The 26,804-nt window shown below is 42.7% G+C and overlaps 1 protein-coding gene across 1 annotated transcript; it reads right to left on the reverse strand.

Moving 5' to 3' along the window:
- Nucleotides 1-18,858: 18,858 nt before the first annotated feature.
- On the reverse strand, nt 18,859-26,794 carry AMER1 (APC membrane recruitment protein 1; the record flags this gene model as incomplete). The annotated part of the gene is made up of 1 exon (XM_018044564.1): nt 18,859-26,794. A coding segment is annotated over one exon (3,345 nt), but the record flags the coding sequence as incomplete, so codon positions are not given.
- Nucleotides 26,795-26,804: the final 10 nt, after the last annotated feature.

A 26,804-nucleotide genomic window follows, 5' to 3' on the forward strand; every position in this document is an offset into this window, starting at 1 on the left:
TTCCCACAACCACCTAGCTCTGTGCTCCAGCCTGAGCCAAGCAAAGCCCCAGCTCCACTTACTCTATATCATTGGTAATAAGAACATTAATTGAATTAGGAAAAAAATAATATATGAACACAGTGAGAATTTTGATAATGAACTGGAAAACTTTTTAAAAACCCAATCAGAAATGATGAATTCAATAACTGATATGAAAAGCATATAGAAGGAATGAAGAACAGATTAAGTGACACAGAAGAACATCTAAGTGATCTGGAAGATAGAATAATGGAAATCAATGGTTAGAACAGGAAATTAAATTTTTTTTCATGAGAACAGTTTCACACAGCTATATTTAAAATGGATAACCAACAAGGACCTACTTTATAGCAAAAAAAATCTTATTTTAAATGAGATTATAAAAAAATAATAAATGTCTGTAAAGTATGTAAAAACATGAGAACAGTTTAAGAGTTCTCTGTGATAACGATAAGCATATCAACATTACAGGGGTCACAGAAGGAGAAGAGAGAGAGATCAAAATTGTATTTGATGAAATTACAGCTGAAAACATCCCAAATCTTAAGAAGGAGACAGATATCCAGGTACAGAAGCATACAGGGTCCCAAACAAGATGAACTCAGAAAGACCTATGCCAAGACATTGAATAATTAAAATGGTAAATTAAAGGTGAGAAAGAATTCTAAAGGCAGTAAGAAAAAGAAAAAGTCATATACAAGGGAATACTGATTTTTCTGCACACAATTTGTAGACCAGAGGTAGTGTGGCATGGTATTTTGGAAGTGATGAGGGGGAAAAACATGCAACCTAGGATACTCTACCCAGCAAGATTATCATGTTGAATTGAAGGAGAAATAAAATATCTTCTCAGACAAGCAAAAAATTTTTCCCTATTCAAAAGGGAAAAATCATATAAACTGTGAAAGGAACTACAACTACAAAAATCAGTACTGGATAAACATGAAGGTTTAAGATATGACATCAAAAACACAAAATATGAGGAAGGGAAGAAAAACATAGATATTTTAGAATGTGCCTGAATTTAAATAACAGCCAGTTTGAACTTAAAAAAAACCACCACCAGGTCAATATATATGAAACACATGGTAACAAAAAATCAAAAACCTACAATAGATACAAAAAACTAAAAATAAAGGAACACAAGCATAAAACTAGTGAAGTAAAAGTCGCTCTGTCATGTCTGACTCTTCACAACTCCATGGACTATACAGTCCATGGAATTCTCCAGGCCAGAATACTGGAGTGGATAGCCTTTCCCTTCTCCAGGGTATCTTTCCAACCCAGGGATGGAACCCAGGTCTCCCACATTGCAGGCAGATTCTTTACCAGTTGAGCAACAAGTGAAGTCTAAGAATACTGGAGTGGGTAGCATATCCCTTCTTCAGCGGATCTTCCTGACCCAGGAATTGAACCAGGGTCTCCTGCATTGCAGGCAGATTCTTTACCAACTGAGCTATCAGGGGAAAACAGTGTCAAATTACAAGGGAAGAAACAAAAAGAAGTAATGATCAAAAAACAACAACAACAAAATAAAACCAGAAAAGAATAACTTGGCAATAAGTACATACCTATGAATATTTACTTTAAATATCAATGGAATAAATACTTCAGTCAATGATGTATGGCAAAACCAATACAATATTGTAAAGTAATTAACCTCCAATTAAAATAAATAAATTTATTTTTTTTTAAAGACACAGGGTGATGGGATAAAAAAACAAGACCCATCTATATGCTGCCTACAACAGACTCACCTCAGACATAAAGACACACACAGACTGAAAGTGAGGGGATGGGAAAAGACACTTCACGTAAACAGAAAGAACAAGACAGCAGAGGTAGCAATACTCATATGAGACAAAATAGACTTTAGAACAAGGGCTATAACAAAAGATAAAGAAGGACATATAATGATAAAGGGATAAATATAAGAAGAGAATATTATACTCATGAAGATATATGAACCAAAAAAATATGAATGTAATACAGAAGCACCTAAATATATAAAGCTATTAATTATACTAATAGATGTAAAGGGAGAAATTTACAATAATACCATAATAGTAGGCGACTGTAACACAACTGGAATCAATGGACAGATCATCCAGACAGAAAATCAGTAAGGTAACAGTGATATTAAATGACACAATAGGCCAGCTGGAATTAATAGATACCTATTCTGAAAGATGATGCTGTGAAAGTGCTGCACTCAATATGCCAGCAAATTTGGAAAACTCAGCAGTGGCCACAGGACTGGAAAAGGTCAGTTTTCATTCCAATTCCAAAGAAAGGCAATGCCAAAGAATGCTCAAACTACCGCACAATTGCACTCATCTCACACGCTAGTAAAGTAATGCTCAAAATTCTCCAAGCCAGGCTTCAGCAATACATGAACCGTGAACTTCCAGATGTTCAAGCTGGTTCTGGAAAAGACAGAGGAACCAGAGATCGAATTGTCAACATCCGCTGGAACATTTAAAAAGCAAGAGAGTTCCAGAAAAACATCTATTTCTGTTTTATTGACTATACCAAAGCCTTTGACTGTGTGGATCATAATAAACTGTGGCAAATTGTGAAAGAGATGGGAATACCAGACCACCTGACCTGCCTCTTGAGAAACCTATATGCAGGTCAGGAAGCAACAGTTAGAACTGGACATGGAACAACAGACTGGTTCCAAATAGGAAAAGGAGTACATCAAGGCTGTTTATTGTCACCCTGCTTATTTAACTTATATGCAGAGTACATCATGAGAAAAGCTGGGCTGAAAGAAGCACAAGCTAGAATCAAGATTGCTGGGAGAAATATCAATAACTTCAGATATGCAGATGACACCACTCTTATGGCAGAAAGTGAAGAGGAACTAAAAAGCCTCTTGATGAAAGTGAAAGAGGAGAGTGAAAAAGTTGTCTTAAAGGCCAACATTCAGAAAACTAAGATCATGGCATTCAATCCCATCACTTCATGGGAAATAGATGGGGAAACAGTAGAAACAGTGTCAGACTTTATTTTTTTGGGCTCCAAAATCACTGCAGAATGTGATTGCAGCCATGAAATTAAAAGATGCTTACTCTTTGGAAGAAAAGTTATGACCAAACTAGATAGCATATTGAAAAGCAGAGACATTACTTTGCCAACAAATGTCCGTCTAGTCAAGGCTATGGTTTTTCCAGTAGTCATGTATGGATGTGAGAGTTGGACTGTGAAGAAAGCTGAGCACCAAAGAATTGATGCTTTTGAACTGTGGTGTTGGAGAAGACTCTTGAGAGTCCCTTGGACTGCAAGGAGATCCAACCAGTCCATTCTAAAGGAGATCAGCCCTGGGTGTTCTTTGGAAGGAATGATGCTAAAGCTGAATCTCCAGTACTTTGACCACCTCATGCGAAGAGTTGACTCACTGGAAAAGACTCTGATGCTGGGAGGTATTGGAGGCAGGAGGAGAAGGGGACGACAGAGGATGAAATGGCTGGATGGCATCACTGACTCAATGGACGTGAGTCTGAGTAAACTCCGGGAGTTGGTGATGGACAGGGAGGCCTGGCGTGCTGCGATTCATGGGGTCGTGAAGAGTTGGACACGATTGAGTGACTGAACTGAACTGATAGGACACTCCATCCCAAAACAGTGGAAATACACGTTCTTTCCTAGTGCACATGGAACACTCTCCAGTTTATGCCACATGTTAGGCCACAAAACAAGGCTTAACAAATTTAAGAGGATAGAAAATATATTAAGCAGTTTCTCTGATGACAATGTTATAAACCTAGAACTCAGTTACAGTAAGAAATATGGAAAAAGAACAAACACATGGAGACAAGACAACATGTTGCTAGAAAGCAAAGGGCTAAATGAGGAAATTAAAGAGAGAATCAGAAAATACCTCAAGACAGAAAAAAAATGGAATCAGAACTCTCCAAAATCTATAAGATCCAAAAAAAAAAAAAAAAAAGCATCCCTAAGAGGAAATGTTATAGTGTTACAGGGCTTCTTAAAGAAACAAGAAAAATCTCAAATAAACAACCTAAAGTACCACCCTAAACAATCAGAAAAAGAAGAGAAGAGTCTGAATAGGCAAAAAATGAAATATTAAAGTTCAGAGAGAAAATAAATGAAATAGAAACCAAATAACAATTAAAAAAATCAATGAAGCCAAGTGCTGTTTTTTAAAAGATATAACAAAAGATAAATAAAACTGATAAACTTTTAGCTAGATTTACCAAGAAGGAAAAATGGTGGAGATATAAACAAAATGAGATATAAAAGAGAAAAAGTAACAACCAATACCACAAAGATGCAAGAAATTATAAGAGAATACTGTGAACTATATGACAACAAATTGGATAACCTAGAAGAAATTGACACATTTCTAGGAACATACACCTGGCAAGAAGAAACAGATAATTTGAAAAGATCAAACACTAGAAGTGAAATTGAATTTGTAATTAAAAAATAAAAATCCCAGCAACCAAACTCCAGGACCAGATGGCTTCACAGGGGAATACTACCAAACATAGAATGTAGAAATAATACTATCCTTCTAAAGCTATTTTAAACAATTGAAGAGGATGGACCAATCCTACGTTCATTCTATGAGATCACCACTACTCTGATAACAAAATCAGAAAAAGATACAATTAAAAAAAAAGAAAATTTCAGGCCAATATCTTTGATGAATATACAAACAAAATTCCCTCCAAAATATTAACCAAATGAATCCAACAATATATAAAGTAGTCATACATCATGATCAAGTGGGATTTATTCCAGGGACTGAAGGATGATTCAATATTCATCAGTCAATGTAACACATCACCGCAATAAAAGGAAGAATACAAATTACATGATCATCTCAACAGATGCAGAAAAAGCATTTGAGAAAATTCAATATTCATTCATGATTTAAAAAAAAAACTCTTATCAAAGTTAATATAGAGGGAACATATCTCAAACATTAGCTAGGCCATTTATGACAAATCCACAGTTAACATCATACTCAATGGTGAAAATTTGAAAGTCTTTCCTCTAAATTGAGGAAAGAGAAACAAGGATGGCCACTCTCACCATTTCTATTTAATATAGTATCAGAAGTCTTAGCCATTGCATTCAGACAATAAAAGGAAATAGATGGCATCCAAATTGGGAGAGAAGAAGTAAAAGTGTCACTACTGTCATCTACATGATACTTTATATAGAAAATCCTAAAGTTTCTACCAGGTAACTATTAGAACCAGTAAATGAATTCAGCAAAGTTTCAGAAGACAAGATTAATATACAGAAATCTGTTACTTTTCTATACACTAATAATAAACTATCAGAATAAGAAAGTGAAAAAAAAATCCTGTTTAAAAATTACATCAAACAGAATAAAATTCCTTGGAATAAACTTAACCAACGAGTTGAAAGACTTACACTCTGAAAACTATAAAACACTGAGGAAGGAAATTAAAGATTATACAAAGAAATGGAAAGGTATCCAGTGTTCTTGGATTAGAATGATTAACTTTGCTAAAATGCCCAAATTTCTTGAAGCAATCTATAAATTTAATGTAATTTTCTCAAAACACCCATGACATTTTTCACAGAACTGGAGAAATAATTCTAAAATTTATATTTTAAGTCTTTACATGAAAGACCGCAAATTGCCAAAGCAATTTTGAGAAAAAAGTAAAAAAGTACAAAGCTGTAGGTATCACCTTCCCTGAATTACAAAGCTACAGTAATCAAAACAGTGTGGTACTGGCACAAAAACAGACACATAGAACAAAAGGACAGAATAGAGAGCCCAGAAATAAATACACACAACTATGGTCAATTAATCCATAACAAAGTTTGGAAGAATATACAACAAGGAAAATACAATCTCTTTAGTAAGTGGTACCAGGAAAACTGGACAACTATATGTAAAAGAATGAAATTAGCATAGTTCCTTATACCACATAGAAATAAACTCAAATGAATTAAAGATTGAAGATAAAACTTAAAATTCTTAGCAGAAAACATAGGCAGAACATTCTTTGACATAAATCATAGCATTTTTCCAAAATCTGCCTCAGGCAAAAGAAATAAAAGCAAAATTAAACAAATGGGACCTAATTAAACTTAAAGGTTTTTGCACAGCAAGGGAAACCATTGGCAAAATGAAAAGACAACATATGGAATGGAAGAAATATTTGCAATTGATATCACTACCAAACGGCTAATATAAAAATATATTAATGGTTCATACAACTGAAGGCCCAAAAAATCCAATCAAAAAATGAGAAGACTTGAGTAGACATTTTTCCAAAGGTGACAGATGGCTAACATGGACATGAAAAGTTGTTCAACATAATTAACCATTAAAGAAATTCAAATTAAAACCACAATGAAATATCACCTCACACCTGATAGAATGGCTATCATCAAAGTTTGGCAAAAAAAAAAAAAAAAAGCAGATATGTCATAGATATACAATGGGCTTCCCTGGTGGGTCAGATGGTAAAGAATCTGCCTGCAATATGGGAGACATGGGTTTGATCCCTGGGTCAGGAAGATCCCCTGAAGAAGGGAATGGCAACCCACTCCAGTATTTTTACCTGGATAATTTCATGTACAGAGGAGCTGATGGGTTACAATCCACAGAGCGGCAAATGAGTTGGAAACGACTGAACAACTAACACACATATGATGGAGTATTACTCAGCCATATTAAAGAATGTAATTCTGCCATTTTCAACAACATGAATGGACCTAGAGAATATAATGCTTACTGATTAAATCAGAGATATCACTTATATGTGGAATCTAAGAAAATAAAGAAAACTGATATAAATAGTAAAATAGAAACAGGCTCACTGATATAGAAAAGAAACTAATGATTCCCAGTGGGAAGAGTAAAGAGCAGAGAGGCATAATAGTGGTACAGGGTTATGAGAAAATAGAAAAGCAACAAGGATATATTGTGCAGCACAGGGAGACATAGGGGCTTACATTATTTTGTAACTTCTTTTAATGGAGCATAATCTAAAAATACTAAAGCAATATGCTATATACCCAAAACATAAATAATTCAATCATATTTCAATATGAAAATAATTATTTTTGAACCACTGAGTTTTTATTTACTAAAATGAGAAAAAATAAATTGAATATACTTCTGATTTTCTTTAATAATTTTTAAAATAAAATCAAATTCTTCTTCCCCTACAGCAATATATTATTTCTCTATGGCTGATTTCAAGGTTTTTTTCTTTTATTTAGTTTCCAGCTTTTAATTATATTGCTTGGATTTATCTTATTTGGGGTTCATTCAGTTTCTTGAATATGTAAGTTTATGCCTTTCACCAAAATTTGGAAGTTTTCATCTATCTTTTCTTCATATACTCTTTCACTTCCACTCTCTTTTCTCTCCTGTGACTCAAATGATAATATCTTTTATTTAGTCCCACCAGTATTGTGGTTTTGTTCATTGTTTTCTACCTATTTTGTCTCTGTTGTTCAGATTGCATAAATGCCACTAAACTGTCAAGTTCACTGATTCTGTTATCTTCTTCAATTTTGAGCCTACCCACATTTTAATTTGTTTGTTTTTAAATTTCTATTTGGTTCTTTCTGATAACTTCTAATTCATTCTTGAGACTTTCTGATTTTTCATTTGCTTCAGGAGAATTTATTATTGGCTACTGAAGCATTTTTTTTTAATTTTTAATTTTTTTTTATTTTTTTACTTTACAATACTGTATTGGTTTTGCCATACATTGACATGAATCCACCACAGGTGTACATGAGTTCCCAACCCTGATGGCTGCTTTAAAATCCTTTTCATATAATTCCCAACATCTATCTCAGTGTTGGCATCTGTTGATTGTTATTTCTCTTTAAAGTTTGATTTTCCTGGCTCTTGTATGACAGGTGATTTTTTTTATTTTATCATGGATATTTTGTATAGTGTGTTAGGAGACTCTAAGTGCTATATAAATGTTTTATGTTGGAAGGAAGTCATTCTGTTTAGGTTTAACAGTAGCCTGGACTACCTTTGTTAGCTGTGGCTTTGATGGTAGTTTTCTTTGGGTCTTTACTATACTATTTTAGTCTTCTTGGTCTATCTGGTCCTGATGGAATTCCCATTTATTTCTGTTGTTGCTGCTTGGGGGTTAGAGAGAATCCCCCAGGCCAGGCTACCTGGTGAACCTAGACTGGGTGAAAATAGTCACTGTCCTGCAAGAAGGAGGAGCATATCCCAGGCTGGGCCATTTGTTTTGCTAGGATACCCCCTGCTGGTATCACCTAGTTGCTTGATGTCTCTTAACAGTAGACTCTGAGGCCTGGCAGAGAAGGAAAATGATTCCTTTTACTGCTTTTTATCATCCAGACTCCCTGTCAATCTTCTTTGCTGGTGCCATTGGAACCACATGATGTTGTCCAGGGATATCTGTTCTTTGTGGGAGAAATTTAAACCTTCCTTGGCAACCTTCTGTTGTTAGGTTTGGGGTCAGGAAATGCCAGGTCTATGTCACCTTTTTTTCATGAGTTGGAGGATGTATGATGTTCTGCTGTTGTGCTACATTCCTCTAATTCTATGATCCCTAACCAGTTCACCTCTTCTTACCACTTTTCACATTCTCCTCTGGTATGTTTTATGTTATTTCCAGAATTTATCATTGTACTTTAAATGAAGCACATCTGGACCAGTGTGTGTTAGTTGATCAGTCGTGTTCAGCTCTGCAACCCCATGGACTGTAGCCCACCAGGCTCCTTTGCCCAGAAGACACCCGTAAAACATTTTAAAAAAATCATTACTACCTGTCATGCTGCTGCTGCTGCTGCTAAGTTTCTTCAGTCATGTCCAACTCTGTGCAACCTCATAGATGGCAGCCCACCAGGCTCCCCGGTCCCTGGGATTCTCCAGGCAAGAACACTGGAGTGGGTTGCCATTTCCTTCTCCAGTGGATGAAAGTGAAAAATGAAAGTGAAGTCTCTCAGTCGTGTCCGACTCTTAGCAATCCCATGGACTGCAGCCCACCAGGCTCCTCCGTCCATAGGATTTTCCAGGCATGAATACTGGAGTGGAGTGCCATTGCCTTCTCCAACTACCTGTCATAAAGAACAGTAATATATTACTTTTGCCCTTAAGGAACAATAGGCTAGTCAGAGAGATGAGACAAGAATATAAACATAACAATAGCATTTACTATTTATTATGTTTCAGTTTATAGTTAGTAAGCATTCAGTTTCCAAATTTGCTGGCATATTGAGTGCAGCACTTTCATAGCATCATGAATTTAAGTTAATAAGTGTTTAAAATTGTATAACACCTTCTGAAAGAGGTACTAATGAGTTGCCCATTTTAAATATGTGCAAGAAAATTTAAGCAACTTGCTCAGTGTCACACGGCTGTGTCAGTCGCTCAGTTGTGTCTGACTCTTTGTGATCCCATGGACTATAGCTCACCAGGCTCCTCTGTCCATGGAATTCACCAGGCAAGAATACTAGAGTGGACTGCCATTCCTTTCTCCAGAAGATCTTCCCAACCCAGGGATCAAGCCTGGATTCTTTACCATCTGAGCCACCAAGGAAGTCACATGACTAGTAATTAGCAAAGTCAGGACTGGAACCTAAGCAGTCCTACTTAAAAGCTGCTACTCTACTATACTAAGTTGGATAACAATACAAAGAGGCAAATGAACAGGGTTCAGAACAGTAAATGAACCTCCTATGATGTGGAAATCAGGATGAGGTGACATTTAGGAGTTGTCATGAGGGATAAGAAGGATTTCAATGAGTAAAGGTGGTGAAAGTCTAGTATGAAAGAAGAGCATGTATAAAGACCCTGCGGTGGTAAAAATGGGGCCTATCGAGGAAACCACTCTAGTATATAGAGTGGTAAGAGTTAGGACTATAAAAAATTTGGAGCCATAAGATAGAAGTCTTTGAATGTCAAGTGAGGAAGTCAGTATTAATTTCATAGGCAATAGTGACTTCACAAGAGGCATGACCTGAGTAGTTTGGTGATTTCTAAAGAACATTCTAGTGGCAGTAGCTGAGAGTAAAATGGAGTTCATGGAGACTAGGGGTGAAAGCCTGACCTAGGACCATGGCAGCCAAGATGGAAAGGAGGTAATTGATTCAGGAGATATTTAGGGGGTAGAATCAAGAGAATTTAGTGACTTATTAGATATGGTGACTGAGCAAAAGAAAGGAGTCAATAATGACTCTTTTTAGGAGTCTGGCTGGCTGATAATGCCATTAAGTGATATGTTGAATTCTTCTGCCTTCGGGAAATGTAAAACACCAGTATAGCATCACCTGTGTATCAGTCTTTTGATATGTGAAGACTATTATCCTGTTGACAGGCACATTTCTTTTTTCAAGGAACACTTCTTTTCACCTTTCCTCATAGATCCTATTTCCAACTGTTATAATAACTTCCCTTTGCTCTCTTTTGGACATATTCAAAATCTGGCACTCTTAGGGTATAAGACACAGGCAGACTGGTGAGGGTGGAGCGAAGAGAAAGAATGAGGAAGAGAGAAAGTGTGTAGTGGAATAATGAGGCTACGGCATAAGGATATGTGGACCTGGATTCTGACCTTTAACTTAGTGGAGACAATGAGGCAAAAGAGCTGTGGATATCTTAGCCCATCAGTGCTGTGTTTCTCATGTCAGAGCCTTTTGGTAAGGAATCAGAGGAAAATAAAGTGGTAATGAAGTCTTTAGGGTTAAGACAAGGAACTAAGAGCCCTGGGGCCTAACTCCAGCTCAGCCTCAGGCCATCTGAGGGGCCTCAGGGGGCCTTTTCCATTCCAAGTACTCCCCTCTGCTAAAGATGACATTCTGTTAGGTTGAACTATATGAAACTGCCAATACTCACCTAGTTTTGACTAGCACAAACAGCAGTATTACATGGTTCAACTTAGTATTTTCATCTATTGTAATCATGTGCCTGCTTACCCTACCACTTTCACACAAAATGTATGCATGTGCAGTCAGACATACATACATGGAAACACACACACCACTGCTAAATTGGCAGATCCTTTATGATTGAAACAATTCTAGATTTTTGAAAAAAATTCATATTTATAGTGTTTGCCCATTTCCATAGATGGAATTACTTTCATCATTGCTAATTTCATCTACCAATGTGATGTTTTCCCTCGTAGCTCTGTCGGTAAAGAATCTGCCTGCAATGCAGGAGACCCAGGTTTGATTCCTGGGTTGGAAAGATTCCCTGGAGAAGGAAATGGCAATCCCCTCCAGTATTCTTGCCTGGAGAATCCCACAAACAGAGGAGCCTGGCAGGCTACAGTCCATGGGGTTGCAAGAGTCGGACATGACTTAACAACTAAAGCACCACTACCATGTGATGTCACTGAATGTGGAGTTGGGAAGAGATGTGCATGCACAATTTGTTCTTAAGAGTTGGTACAAGTTGGCTGTAACATACCACTGCTCATCTCTACATCCCTTTATAACATTTAGTAAAGGATCTCAGGATGAGGGTAGCAATGGTCAATTTGAACATGAAGCCTTCTCCTGAAGAATCCAAATTGCACAGAAAATGCCAGTAATAATGACAACCATTTTGGCACTTTGCTTTACAGTTTTCCAAATAATTTGCATATCTATTTTAGGAGGAAGGCAGGAGGAAGACAGGATAGGAATTCATATTCTTATCTGATTGAATGAGGAAGTTGGGGATAAACTGAGATTGAGAGGTTGGGAGCATTAAGAAAGTGAATTCCTTTAGTTATGGCAATTAAAAAAAAATACGCCCCACACATACAAGTCAAAAATAAAACTCTTAAGTCACTGTATCCAATGACTGGATAATTCACGTACTTCAACCCAATAGAATGTCATTTTTAGCAGAGGGGATCTGGCTACTGGTAGGTACAAATGCCTTTTCACAGGGCCCTGACTTTGTGAGAAAAATGAGCTCATAGAGGGCAGACAACCAGTACCAAAGCATCTGAATACTACTGTAATTTTGCTTTTCTGTAGCCTTTTACAACTTTTTAAAAAGTACCTTCACATTTACTATCTACTGCATTCCCAGGTGGCCCTAGTGGTAAAGAAAACGCCTGCCAATGTAGGAGACATAAGAGAGGCTAGCTCAATCCCTGGGTAGGGAAGATCCCCTGGAGAAGGGCATGGCAACCCACTCTTGCCTGGAGAATCCCCACAGACAGAGGAGCCTGGTGGGCTACAGTTCATAGGGTCGCAAAGAGTCAGACATGACTGAAGCGACTTAGCATGCACACATTTTCCAGTAGGAAAAATGAAGGTAGTCTCTGCTGAAGCACAGGATTGGTTGGAGAGAGAGGCTGAGTAGACATTAATGACTCCATTTAGCAGGGGAGAAAACATGCTCAGGTCTGTTGACAGACCTATTCAGAATCTCAAGGACTTGCCTGTTACACACTCTGGCTGCTCTCTACACATGCCTGTCCCAAGCCATTATTTTTTCAACTTCAGGTGAGTAGGGTACTTCAGACTGGCATACCTTTAAGTCCAGCCCCAGAAGTGGCATTATAAATATCCTACAAATACTTGTCTTTAAGGCCTGAAAGCAGCCCTCAAGGGAGGGACCCTAGGAAAGTATTTTTGGTTAGTCCTTTGTTTGCACCCTGTATGTAGATACAGTTCACATGCCTACACAAACAGTTGTTGGCAACTCATAAAAGCTCAGCCTTGACACCAAGCACCATCCATTGTTATCTCCTTCCTGCTCACCTGTTTGGTCCCACTGTTCCTCACTTTCTTCCTCCCTTTGCACCTGAGCTTCTCATGCCTACCTTAAGCTCCTTACTTAGATGATGGTCTTAATTATACAGCTCAGACCTTATCATGCTCTTCCAGGTACAGCCTGCTATAGGTTTCCTGGCACCAGGCATTTCCAATTTCTGATAAAAGAAACAAACTTGTCACTTATCCTCCTTGAAGTCTCCAGTTCTACCTTCCCTTGGGGTGGGGCATGGGACCTTGATCCTGGATGCTGACAGCTCTGGCTTTTCTGGGATGCTTAAGTCTAGCCACCAACAGGCACTCACAAAACTCAGTGAGACAAATATTAAGGGCCCATACTCATATTTCTTGAGCAGTTTAGGTCTTCACATAGGGTGACCAGGTTGACTAGATTCTCAACCACTATAGGGTCCACACCTACTAAGGATCCAAATTGAGGTTGCCTATGTGCCAAGGGTACAGGCCACAATGACAACTGAGATTGACCATCATCTGGGTAGGGCCCGCATGGGCCAGGCACTGGATAGAGAAGTTTTATACACATCATTGCTAATCCCCACAAGGTATAGATTATTTCTTCCATTTTATAGATGAAGATTCTGAGGCTTAGCGAACGTCTCACTTATCCAAGCTCACATAAGTAGGTTGTGGAACCAAAAAGAGAATCAAGGTCTGTTTGACTGAAAACTCATACCACTTAGCCTCTTGCAGGTGTTCAGGAGTAATAAAAAAGGACCTAGATGAATTTGCCTAGAGTCTTGTTCTGAGACTCACACTTGAAGAGGGCCACTAATAGTGGAGTGCATTCAGCATGGATTGAGAAGGCTGGGGAAGGGACTTAGACCAAGGACATATGAGGAAAGACTGGAAGGATGTAACACTGTTTTGCCTGGAAAAGATACAACACCAGATAACAAGAATCAGGCCATGTCATTCTCTGCTGCTGCTGCTGCTAAGTCGCTTCAGTTGTGTCCCACTCTGTGTGATCTCATAGACGGCAGCCCACCAGGCTCCCCGGTCCCTGGGATTCTCCAGGCAAGAACACTGGAGTGGGTTGCCATTTCCTTCTCCATGTCATTCTCTCCTCCCCTCTTACCTCTGTGACACTCCAACATTACCTCTGTGACCTCATCCCTTCACTGACTCCACTTCAGGTACACTGGACTCATGGTTGTTCCTGGTATTTATTATCTTCTCTTACCTTGAGGTTTCAGTTCTCTCAAATGTGACCTGCACAGTGAGTCTTCTCTTGACCACTCTATTTTAAATTGGAACCTCCTGTCTTTCATTTATTTCCCTCCATTGTACCTATCACCATCTGACATACAATAACTTTATTTTGCTTCATTATCTGCCCACCTGCAGAAAAAAGTAAGTCCCATAAGCGGGGGGGTTGGGGAGAGGGATTTTTTCTTTAATCGTGCTTATTCACTGCTGGACCCTCAGCACCTAGAATAGGTACTTAACATTTGTTGAAGCAAAGAATACCATCTCTGCCTTCAGATCTGGAAGGACTGTTATGGGGCAAAGAGAGTAGATAGCAAAAAGGATCTGTGTGACTCCCAGGGACTAAGCTAGGCCTATTCCAGCTCAACATAAATAGGGACAGCTTAGGCATTAAAACTGCCCCAGGAATCTATGCCAGTGAAGGTGAGCAGGAGCAAGACAGATGATATAGGAAGAATTTAAGCATCAAACAGGAAAGGGTGAGGAAAGGACCACAGTCTGAGACTCTGTGTTCTTCAACTCATTTAAGGATGAAGAACCTGAGGTTCTGAGATATGAATTTTCCATCAATTGCAGGTAGAACAGGGACTAAAATCTTGGTGTCCTAAATTGTAGGACAGTGAAATAATTTTCTCCTTCAATAAAGCAGTATTTTGTGGCAGGGTAATTTCTGGAAATATTCATGTTTATTTGTTTGCTTCCCCTCTATAACCCATATCCCGGCTACATGGAGGTAAAGTGAAAGTGAAGTCGCTCGGTCATGTCCGACTCTTTGCGACCCCTGGACTGTAGCCCACCAGGCTCCTCTGTCCATGGGATTCTCCAGGCAAGAATATTGGAGTGGGTTGCCATTTCCTTCTCCAGGGGATCTTCCCAACCCAGGGATTGAACCTGGGTTTCCCTGGTGGCTCAGAGGATAAAGCGTCTCCTGCATTGCAGGATGCAATGGGTCAGGAAGATCCCCTGGAGAAGGAAATGGCAACCCACTCCAGTATTCTTGCCTGGAGAATCCCATGGACAGAGGAGCCTGGTGGGCTACAGTCCACGGGGTCGCAAAGAGTCGGACACGACTAAGCGACTTGACTTTACCTCCAGGTAGCGGGGATATGGGGATATAGAGGGGAAGCAAACAAATAAACATGAATATTTCCAGAAATTACCCTGCCACAAAATACTGCTTTATTGAAGGAGAAAGGTAACCAGGCCCTTAAAAGACCTCTTGCAAGATGGATTTCACAGTGTAGGAAGCCAAAGCAGGCTGACATCACTGAATCCATCACTCTTTTATAAAAGTATGAAAACACCATTGATATATAATCATAAAGGACAAGGAAAAGTCCTGAAAGAAAAAAAAATGAAGAAGGATCCCTCCCACTCCCAGCCCCACGCGGAAATGCAGAGCTCCTAAGTCTGGGTCAGTAGAGAAGCACAAAAATGGCTTAGGGCAGTGCCTCAGAGATGAGGAGGAGATGGTTTTAAGGTACCCAGAGGGAGGTAGGACCTAGGACCCTGGGGCTCTCAGCTTCTCTTCCATCACTGCAGGCATGGAAAATAAGGATATCAGTGGTGACTGGAATAGATTAGAGATTAGTTGCCCTTGCCTTAATTTCTGGGTAATACAAGTACCCCTTGGATTCCAGTGCCAACCTTAAGTTGGTCCCCAGTCAAAAACATGGAGTTTTCTGCTTCTCTGCTAGAATGGGAGGTTTGGAGTCAGAATTCAGTTACTTTAAATAAAACAAACAAGGACTATTTTCTTGCCTGGCCATATCTGAGTTTGTGGATGGACACGGATGTCCATTCCATTTTCTGCCTCTTGAAGGACATAAATATTAATTTTAGTCATAGCATTTGTGGACAGACAGAGCACGCACTTCATGTTGGCACTGGGTTCTACATAGGAGCCCATTGGAAATCTCATGAGGTTCTCCGTGGGCTGAGAGAAAATATGTTCAGGCATCCAGAGGGAGGAAGTGGAAAAGCAGGAGAGAAACTGAAGGAATAGAGGAGAGTAGCTTTCAAGAGCCCATCAGACAGCAATTATTCTTCCAGAAAATGAGACTGTTTCTCATTGTGACTGTTCAGTGATTTGCAATTAACTCTTCATGAGGAAATGCTCCAATTGATGGTGAAGGTCTGAGTGGCCAGATGCCAGTTCTCCAAGCTCACATCTATTGATTCACTCTGCTAGTCATCTTTTTTTCCCCAGGCTGCTTATTAGCAGATTTAAATGGGAGAAGGGATAGGCCCACCTGGCTGGGAACAATTCTCAAGAGATCCAAGGCTAGAGGTGGGAATGGGGGAAAGTAGTTGCTCCCTGGGCTCACAAGGGCCTCTAACCTGGGCTTGGAGCTAGGAAGCTTGGCTGGGCTCAATGGGATAAAGAGGCAGCCAGAGGTCTAGTTTAGCTTTAGGATGCTCTGACTTTGGGCCTGCTGCTGAGATTCAACTCCTAGAACCGCAATGTACATCAAAACAGCAGCTTCACTACAAATGCAACAGAAAAAGCAGATTTGAAGTCTAATGACCTGGTTGTGTGAATTTTGGCAAGGGTCTTAACCTTTCTGAGGCTATTTTCTTATCTGAAAATGCAGATACAATAATGTCAACCTCGTACAGTTAAGGTAAACATTACACAAGATAATGCAATTAAAGTGTCTAGTGCATGGAACATATCAATTATATTATTTATTTTGTGCTTGGAAAATTATTAGCAGTATTCTCTTACACCACATCTTTCACCCCAGCCTGCCCATCCTCTTACCCATCCTGACTTGCAGTCATCCATTTTGCCCAAATGCTTCAGGGGCCTTTTAGAAAATAATGGAGACAGAAGGAATTTGCAGGCCACTTGTTCCTATTTGCTAGGTCTGCCCCCCAAAAGTCATACAGAACAAAGTCTAGAAATTATCCAGAGAGAAGAGGAACACAGTCACTGGGGCCCAGAATCCAGTCAGGGTAGAGGCAGTAGAGAGCTAGCAGCTTGTCTACAGTATCCTCCAAAAGACTTGCACAGATGTCTCTTGTCTATCAGATTTCCATCTGCTCTAAACAGAAATGAGGAACAACGAAGGGCCATTCACTACGCACAACCCCAGCGCCCAAGCAGACCACAGAATAGCACTAGAGCTGACCAAGGCAGTTTTCTTGATGATCTAAGAAAGGTCTTTAGAGGTTCCCTCCACCAATAGCTCTCTCCAGTATTGCTAAGGACTCCCCAGGAGGTCACAGAGAAGGTAGCCAGTAGTCACAGTAGAACAGGAAGAGGTCTAATACATCAGTCATGCTGGGAACCACAACAGAACTTCCCCCAAGTCCAACTGAATTAGAATAGGGTGGGGCATGCTGGACTTAGGTAGTTGACAAAATTCCATAGGTCACTTGGGGGTAGCCCAGTCTTCTGTCTTACATATGGAAACTAGTCTAGTCAAATTTATGCCCATGTGCTGTGTGTGTGTGCTTAGTCACTCAGTCATGTCCAACTCTTTGCAATACTTTGGACTGTAGCCCACCAGATTCCTCTGTCCATGGGGATTCTCCAGGCAAGAACACTGGAGCGGGTTACCATTTCCTCCCCCAGGAGATCTTTCCGACCCAGGGATCGAACTCTCATCTCCTGCATTGCAGGAAGATTCTTTACCTGCTGAGCCATCAGGAAAGCCTAATGTATGCCCATTCCACCCATATATTATTATTGGGGAAACTGAGACTCACAAGGAGAATGGATTTGCCCAAGTCCTCACTGATTAATGAGGGGCAAAAATTACAAGAAATCTAAGCCTCCCTGACCCCCATGAATTTCCCATGGATGTAATAAGGCCTTTCCAGAAGGCATTGCCCCAAAAGTCCCCTGAGCAACTATACTTCCTTTCATGAGAGCCCAGGACAGAGAATTCCATTTCTATACATCATTATCAACTTCCCTCCCAGAATATTCCTTTTTCTCTCTTACTAATATGTGCCTATTTTGGCTTTGCTTGATTCATGAGGTCCTGGGGGCCAATAAGCATCTTAGTCTGAAAAGGGGCCCCAAGGAGCCTAGGAGCACTATCCATAGCACATTCAAGCAGCTATTTTAGTCCTCCTCGCTTGGACATGACAATTGGGCAGAACTCAAGGAAGCCCACCAAGAGATGCCAGACACCTTTGCTTACCAGGGACAAATGGTAAGAGTTTAGATTAGAGAAATTTGAGCCATTAACACAGTCACCTTCTCCTAGTTGATGGCACAGGTAATAGAAAGGGGGAGAGTGATTACTGCTTAGGCTAGAAAAGGCCTGGAAATTAGGATATGACCTAGGTGACTGAGTTATTGCTGTGGTACACCTCTGGTGCCAACAGATGAGATGACTTACAATAGGGCAGAAGCCACATGCTCCCCACTCAGCCCCACAATTAAATAGGTGGGGCAGCCTGGCCAGCATCTCTGCCCATAGGCCTGACCATCTCTGGGGCAGCCTGGCCAGCAGCTCTGTCCATAGGCCTGAGTAAAGGCTGCTATTCTTTTCAGGTTGGCCTGAGTCATTAAGTGTATCCTTTTGCTGGAGCCATGGGTAAGAGGTTCACACCTCTGCCTCCCAGATGGTGGGGAGGCTAACACATTTATATGAACTGAGATTAATTTCAGAAGTGCTAGCCAGCTCCCTGGCAGGTTTCAGGCCACGGACAATATGATGGAGAGTGCTACATCATCAGATTGAGATGCAGGGCATGGTTTGGATGAACTGAAGCTAAAGTTTCCTTTACTTTCAGCTCTGTCTTCTTTCCCCCTTGCTAGTTGACCGGCTCACATCCCTTTGCTTACTTCATTTCCCTTCAAGGGCAAACCCAGCAACCATGGGTCACAGGCATACTAATGTGGAACAAACCACAAGAATGCGCTTTAGTGACCGGGGGTCCCTCTTGAACCCAGTTTATTAACATTCAGTAAAAGAAATATTCGTTGTTACAAACAGGCAGTGCATCAAGATATCTAGACATCAATGAGAACTAGGATTGGATAGGTCACAATCCAGGCAATTCTATGATGTCTCAGGGATAGGGAAGGGGAAGCTAGGGCACATCCAGGGGCCATGCTTCCCATTTTTCACCGGGAGAGAAAGAACTCTTATACCTGGGGTAAGGATGTACTGCAGTTTCCAACTTCTTCCCTTTGTCCCCCAGCCATTTTATTTAACATGACCTAAGTATACATTCTTGGTTCCCCCCGCACCCCACCCCACCCCACCCTGCCCCCGTATATATCAGGGAAAATAAGCACCAATAGTAACAAGAATAATAATTAAAGCCCCGCCTCTCAGTAGGTCCAGTCCTCACACACACACATGCCATGTGAATTTTCTTCTTTGGAGTGACTATATAATGGAAAAGTAGGGAATCAGGCCAGCAAGCCATCACCCTAATAGTCACTGTTCCCCCAAAGTTCCATCCACGTGTGAGCTGGAGCACAGCAGGGGAGTGGGAATGGTGGTAGAGGAAGAGATTCCCCCAAAGCAGCAAGAGGGATCAAGGAATTCCCCAACGTCTCTTCTGGGTGAATGTCACAATCAACTGAGCTCCTGGAAAGTCCCATGTAAGGGTTTCCTCAATGAGATGGCCAATTCCTGATGGTTCAAGCATCACTTTCATTTGTCTCCCCCAGCTTCTTGGGGAAAGGTGGAATAGTTGAGAAATTTCCTGCCCTCCTTACTGGGTGGAGAATACCCCCAAAATGCTCTTTGGAGAAACCCAACATGACAAATAGCAAAACATGGGCATTCTGGTTTCGAAACTAGAGCGGAAAACATAAAGAGGAAACAGAAAGACACAGACATGAGTACTAGAAGATCTACACACAGGGAAGGGTGAGTCTGAAAGAAAAAAAAAATAAAACCATAAAAAGACATGCTATCTACCAGGTTCCACATGCCTGAGTCACCTGGCATTTATCTTAATACCTGGGCATCTTATGCTGTCCCTATCATGGAGGGAGGGGATGGACAGTGCGATACATCAGGGATGGGGAGAGGGGAAAGAGCGAGGGTCCTGGGCAATTGAGATGCCAGCCCTCTGCACAAGCAGCAGCAATTTTTGTGTCATCTTCGTTTTGTCTAAAACTGTAAACAGCACCGCTTAAAAATAAAATATATCAGAAAAAAACAATTGATACATTGTTTTCCATGAATATAAAATGCAAACAATACAAAAATAGATAATTGACTTTTGATATATATATATATATATATTAAAAACAACTTGGATGCAACATACACATGGGTAAACTTGAAGTCTCCCTGCTAAACCCCGTCTCCCTCTAGCAATTGGGCCTGAGGGCCGAGGGCAGGTGGAGTGGTAGCACTGGCAAGGGTAGGAAAGTCACTGGCAGCAGGATGAGGGGAATGCACCCTGGGTGTGGGAAGCTACTTCCCTCCTTGGTACAGTATTGAGGGAGAAAAACTGGTGTTGACCAAAGCCTTTGGCCCAGAAGGCTCGTGGACTGGTGCCTAAGTTGAATCCAGATGATTGGGGCAGGCCCTAAAAGAGCCCCAAGGCAGGGCTTCCTTGAAGGCGTTAAAACAGAGAAATTGACAGCCCTGGGAGTGACATTCTAGGTGGTCTTCTCTATCCACAGTCATTGGTCCCCTAAGGATCAGTCTCATTTGGGAATTCTCAGGATCAGCGCTATCTGACACTATATATAAGCCTGCTTGCTGGGCAAGATAAGAGCAGTCACCTTCTCTCAAGTGGTACCTTCTTGTGAAGTCACATCCAAAAACATTGACCTTGCAATGCTGAAATGGTGTTCATTTGCGGACTTAACATCTACACATTTAGTAGTCTGGGACATATTCGGTGTTAGCCAAGCAAACACTGGTGTATGTTTGGTGAGAGGCCTAGAGCTTGGCTGGCTCTCCCAGTGTCACCCTGTGCTGTCACACGAGTCTCCAGCTGGTCCTCCTTCCTCTTCTGGGCCACAGCTGGGATTCAGAAATGAACTGCTTGGATCTAGAGTAGACTCAAAGGAGTCTGCTTCTGCAGCCATGCACCCTGACTGCCTTATTTCTGGTGGTGAGGATCCTATGTCTGGGCTGGCCAGGACAGTGAAAGGACTTGCAGGCAACAGTGTTCAAACCATGAGCTGATGCTGAGTCCTAAAACTTACTGTGATATGAGACCTTCCAAAGCCCAGCAATGTGTGTCAGGGCTATGACTGCCCTCTTCAGAGGTGGCATCTCTTACTGCCCTCTTGTTAGAGATGGCAGCTCTCTGCCCTTGGCCAAAGGCTGACCACCTACTTTTTCTCTTCTCAGACAGGTTGGTGATCCAGCAGGCTCTGGTGGTTGGTGATGGTTCTACTACCTGCTGTGGTTGGCACAGTCTACATACAAACAGGAGCTTATGCTGCCCTGAAGGACAAGCAGAGACAGAAGAGGCAAGTGGTGAGCGTTCCTCTGTTGTAAAGGCATTTGGTGAGTGTCTCCTTCCTGCCAAACAGCCAGGCCAATTTTAGCCCCACCCTCCCAGGGCAACTTTGGTGAGAAGCCAGAATTGGGGCACTTCTCTCTTGGAATGCTATGCTAGGGTTGAGGAGGGCCTTTCTCACCTTCTTTGATTCTCCAGCTTCATGACTGACAGATTTCTTCACAATGCAGACAAAGTCAGCCTGGAGAGCTGGTCTGCATCCCTTGAGTGTTGGTGTCAGTGCCATGCAAATTCATGTGGTACTTCCAGGGGTACACCTTCTACCATCCAGGTTTACTTTTTGTGGGGAGGGGCACTGGGCCAACCCCAATCCGAAAAATGGTGACAAAGACCAGCACAAACATCCCATGGCCAAGGGGCAGTTTTCCCACAAAGTCATCTTGACTTGGGGTGGCAGGCAACAGCATCTCTTCTGGAATAGCAAGAGCCCTGTTTAACTCTTAATAAGCATGGAGATGGGTAGAAGATGGGGACAGGATCAAGGAAGCAAGGATAATAATTTGGGTCAACATACCTAGGTAAAAAGTTTCATATACCATTTCCAATGGTGAAATTTAAAAGGACCCCTCCGTACTGGTGATTAATGAGAGATAGAGCCTGGTAAGATTAGCCTGTTGCAATGTCTTCCTGACAGCAACTCTTCCTCACCAATATTTCCAAGCTAGTTTAACATGAAAACTGTGTGAATGCAGAAATAAGGGTGCCATTCTTTCCATAAGGAGCTGTAATTACCGCACAAATCAGTCCTTCAGCTTGGCAGAGTGAGGGCAGATCACAGTCTTTCCTCTCAAGACGCCCAGTCCTATGATGATACTAGGAACTTGGCTAATTGGAAAATGAAGGCTCTTTAGAAAAACTGGAACAGCAACCTAAATACCCTTGGTGTCCTGTCTCTTGGGAATGCTAGCATGAAGCCTCTTTAAAGCATCCAGTGAAAGGGTGGGCAAGGCTTAAGGAACTTTTTGTCTTTGGGGGAAAGCAATTTTCCCTTTTAAGAAGCTGAGTTGACATGAGTTCTGCAATGTATAAAATCCTCTCTCCTGATGAAAAGAATGAATGAGTTCCTTTTCCTATCCTTCCCCCGCAACCTGTAAAAATCCCATCCCCTACAGCCGAGCCTAGTTTAGGCCACTTCTCTTCCCGTATCTCAATTAAAAGAATGTGTTCCTTGTAATGAGATAACGAAAATTTCCTTTGGAGAAAAAAAGAACCAAAATTCAAAAGCATCTGCAATTCAGGCTGTCACAAGCTTAAAGAAACGAAGAAGGAAAAAAAAATCCTATCATTCCGGAGCTCAAGACCTATGGTAGTGTCTACAATATAACCCTATTTTGTCTTGTTTGCAACTAGATGAATTTGGTCATTACATTAAGGAAATTAGCATTTTTGTCTTCAACCCAAGCTATAGCAGGCCAGGTTAAAAGACCCTCACTGGTTATGATGCCTAAGTCCATAGCAACAGGCAGTGAGACACATGCTACTCGATCCTCTCTGAAGACAGCTAGCTGGGGCTACTAGATTATGCTATCTGATGTGATGGTGGCAGCTATGCCAAGACCAAAGGAAGTGGGAGTGGGGAGGATCTGTACCATAATTTTACACTGCTAATAGCAAACAAGCTCCTTGTCCCCAAGTAGGAGGCAGTGTAGACCTGGCTGCTCATCTACTGGATGGAAAAATTGCAGAGATTTTATACATATATAAAATCACCACCTTGGCAATTGGGATAGGCACAAAATTAGAGCATCTCAAACCCTGCATGGGTCACAAGGTAAAAACCCAAAAGCAAAAATTGGAGCATAGAAGCAGCAATCTCCCAGGGCACATGTACTTGAGCTGAATGTGGCCACAGAAGGGAAGTGGGAAAACAAAGGTGAAAACTCATAGGAGCTTTCCTTGGCCAAAAGGATTTTCAAGTTAAACAGTAACCCCCACCCCCACCCCTCTGCCCAACCCTGATCCCCATTCACATGCTCAGGCCCCATGCCCCTCACTCCAGAATTGATGATGACTACTCAGCTAATTTCCCATTCATAGCAGTGGAGGAGCAGCTGGTGGGGAGAGAGGCACCTTGCTCAGCCTTCTCCTTTGAAAGGTCAAGGCTGGAAGCCCCATAGTGAATGGGCTGGGGCTCTGGGGGCTCAGGCCGGATCCTGGGCAGCTGAGGGATGCCATGAGTAATGCCCACAGGCTTGGCCTGGGGCACAGGGCTGGGGCTGAAGCCTCCAGAAATGGAGGAATGACTGGGCTCATCAACAGGCAGCAGCACATCTTGAGGCCTGGCCTTCACACTCTGGGAGGCCTTTGGCTGGAGGTTATAACAAGGGCCCATGGGCAGGGGTAGGTGTGAAGGCCGAGCTAGCTGAGACTTGGATTCCCCAGGTGCCCTTGGCTCTGGCCCTGATACTGAGAGCAACATTGACATGGTGAGAGGAGATATGCAACAGACTGCCTGCCCAAATGGATGGCTAGAAGGCCCATCCAACTGGCTAGGACTTATCCAGGCATGGCCAGGCCCCACTGGGAGAGGACAGGGAGCCCAGGCAGACCAGTCGTAGGTTACTGGAGGTTCAGTATAGAGAGATAGGGGACTGTCTCGGCCCCATTCTTCCTCCTCCTCTTCTTCATCTGAATCTTCTTGCTGGGCCTGAAGCTCATCAGACTCCATATAGCCTTGGGTCAGGTGAGAATTGGAGAGCTCCAGCTCCAGGGTCTCAGTAGTGTCAAGGGAGCGGCTCCTCCTGCTGAGGGCCATGGCAGCAGGTGGAGGACGAGGGTGCATGCCAGGTAGTCCCAAGTATCGAGGGAGACTGCTCACACCCCAGGGTAGGCCTTGGTAGAATCGGCTGCGGTAGTTGTTGAAGGCATGTTTCTGGTAGTAGCCCAGTTCAAAAGCTTCCAAGGAGGCTGCAAGGTCTTCATCATTGTGGAACTCAGGATTTTCTTCACACTTGCCTTCCCCATCCCGTTCCACATCAGCGATATCAAAGGTCACCATGGGAGGCAGCTCAGGAAGGTTTTGAGTGAAGGATGAATCAGAGTCAGAGCTGCAAGACATGCTGGAGAAGAGGTTCCCATTGCTGGTGAACTCCACGAGGGCCTGAGAGAAACTCACAGTAGCATTCCCTTCCTTCTCAACATCCTCTTCCTCTGGCTCCTCAGGAGGTGAATAAGTAGGGTAGGCCCTCCTGGGAGATCCTCCAAAATTTGCTTCTTGCATGTCTGGCTCAAACATAGCGTCACTCTGGAAGAGTTGCATCAGGCAAGTACTTTGATCTTTCTTGGAGCAGGTTCCCTCAAAACGCTTCTCCAAAGGACGGAAGTCCCTCCAGTCTGGCTCGCTGCTTGCAGTGGCAGGGAAAGCTGATGTGGTTCCTCTGTGGGAAGTCTGAGAGGTCCCTGATGCCCCTTCCACCAGACCCATCACTGATGGGCCTAAAGGCCTCATTTGATACTCTATGATGGGCTTCTCCTGCCGCACCTGTGTCTCTCGGACTTGAGCCTCTCGACCACAGACCTCTTGGCCACAGGCCTCCCTGGCGTAGGCCTCTCGAGGTCGGGCCTCTCTGACATAAGCTTCCCGGGTGTGGGCCTCTCGAGCATGGGCCTCTCTGGTGTGAGCCTCTTGGGCACATGCTTCCCGGGCCTCTCGCTGCTCCCGCTGTAGCTCCCAATATAGCAACTGTTTCTGGATGGCCACTAGCCGTTCTTCCTCTGTCTCCATTGCTCCAGGTGGCCGAGGGGAAGAAAAGGGCTCAAAGTTCAAGAAGGGGTCAAACATCTCAGAGCTGTGACCATGGAGGTCATAAAGGCAGTCATCCCCAGGTGGGGAGTTCTCAAGACTATCATCTGGCTCATAGAACTCATAGAGGGCATCACCACTATAGCTGTCTCGGGGCAAGCAATCCCTACGGACAAGCCCCAGGGCCTCACCTGAATCATCCTCAAGTCCTGGTGTAGTGGAGTCATAATAACCCTCATCACTATTGGGGGCGGACTCTTGCTGATCACTCTGAGGAGTCAAAAGTTCCCCAGGGGCTGAGCCAGGATAAGACCTAACTGGGTCAAGAAGCATGTAGCCAAGATGGCCTGGGGATGTGGTGGGATGGTAGCCTGGATTTAGTATGGGCCTTGGGTACATCTGGGAACTTGCCCACAGATACTCTAAATCATCATCTTCTTCCTCCTTGACTTCTCCCTCCTCTAATTCCACCTCCTCTTCCTCTTCTTCCTCATCATCATCATCAGGCAAGGCCATCTCTTCGCCCCCTCCTTGGTAGGTTACCAAGCAGGAACTTCGTTTGGTTCCATCTCGGTTGGCCCTCTGGCCTCCAGAGGCCATGCTATCTGTCATACTATCCATATCCTGTTCTGCTATTATGTCACCACAACCTGTCAGTGAGTCAAAACTCTTCAGAGATGTGACATCCCCAAAGAGGAGGCTCAGCTGGTCCCCTAAAGGGCCACTGGGTGGATTTACCTCTCCTGCCACAAGCTTCTCCCCTGTTTCTGGACTATGCAGCTCCTCTGGACCACTGGCTTCAGGGGCAGGTTTGGGCTGCAAGAGTGCTGAGACAAAGGTCTCCAAGGTTTTTTCTGGATCTTTAAAGGCTGCTTTCTCAGTGGCTGCCAGAGAAGTCTCTGATATTGAAGAAACTTTTGGCCCAGGGACATCTTGGGATTTGGCATTTTCTTTTCTTGGGGCTTGGAAGACCTCATCAGTGTGCGACAGAAGGGCTGAGCTCACGTACTCATGAGGCCTGGCCCTGATCCCCTCAGACTCCTTGGCTCCTGGATTGCTTTGTTCAGGCCCAGAGACCTTGCTCTTCCGGTGACGCCGGATACTACTGAAAAAACCTTTCAGGCCTTTTTTTGGCTTGGGCACAAAGTGAGCCTTCTCAGCCCCAGCTTTCTCTGTGGCTCCAGCCACAGACCTCTTGCATCTGGAGTCTGTCTCCAAAGACCCATGGACACTCTGAGAGCTGGGAAGTCGGCATGATGACTCAGGCAAAGGTAAGGAGAGGCCAGTTCCTTCACTGACAATGTCTTCAGGGTCATGGACTGCTTCACTCAGGCCATCGTGGGTCTTGCTCTTGCTAAGACCCTTCTTAGAACTGCCTTTCCCAGAACCTTTGCTTCGTCCCCCTCCAAAGAAACTAGGCAGGGTACAGATGCCCTTCTTGCCACCAAAGAGTTTCATGGCAGTTTTCTTCAGCCTACCTGGACCAGATGAGGGTGGCTCTGATGCGGGCCTTTCTGTTGTCTCAGAGGCCTTGTTTTTGGCCCCTTTCTCTGTCCCTTGATCCTGGGTATCCATAGAGACTCTTGTTCTCTTGGCCTGAGCAGCTTCATTCCTTTTGCGGTCT

This window comes from Capra hircus, unplaced genomic scaffold (genome assembly GCF_001704415.2).
Source record: "Capra hircus breed San Clemente unplaced genomic scaffold, ASM170441v1, whole genome shotgun sequence".
Lineage (NCBI taxonomy): Eukaryota > Metazoa > Chordata > Mammalia > Artiodactyla > Bovidae > Capra > Capra hircus.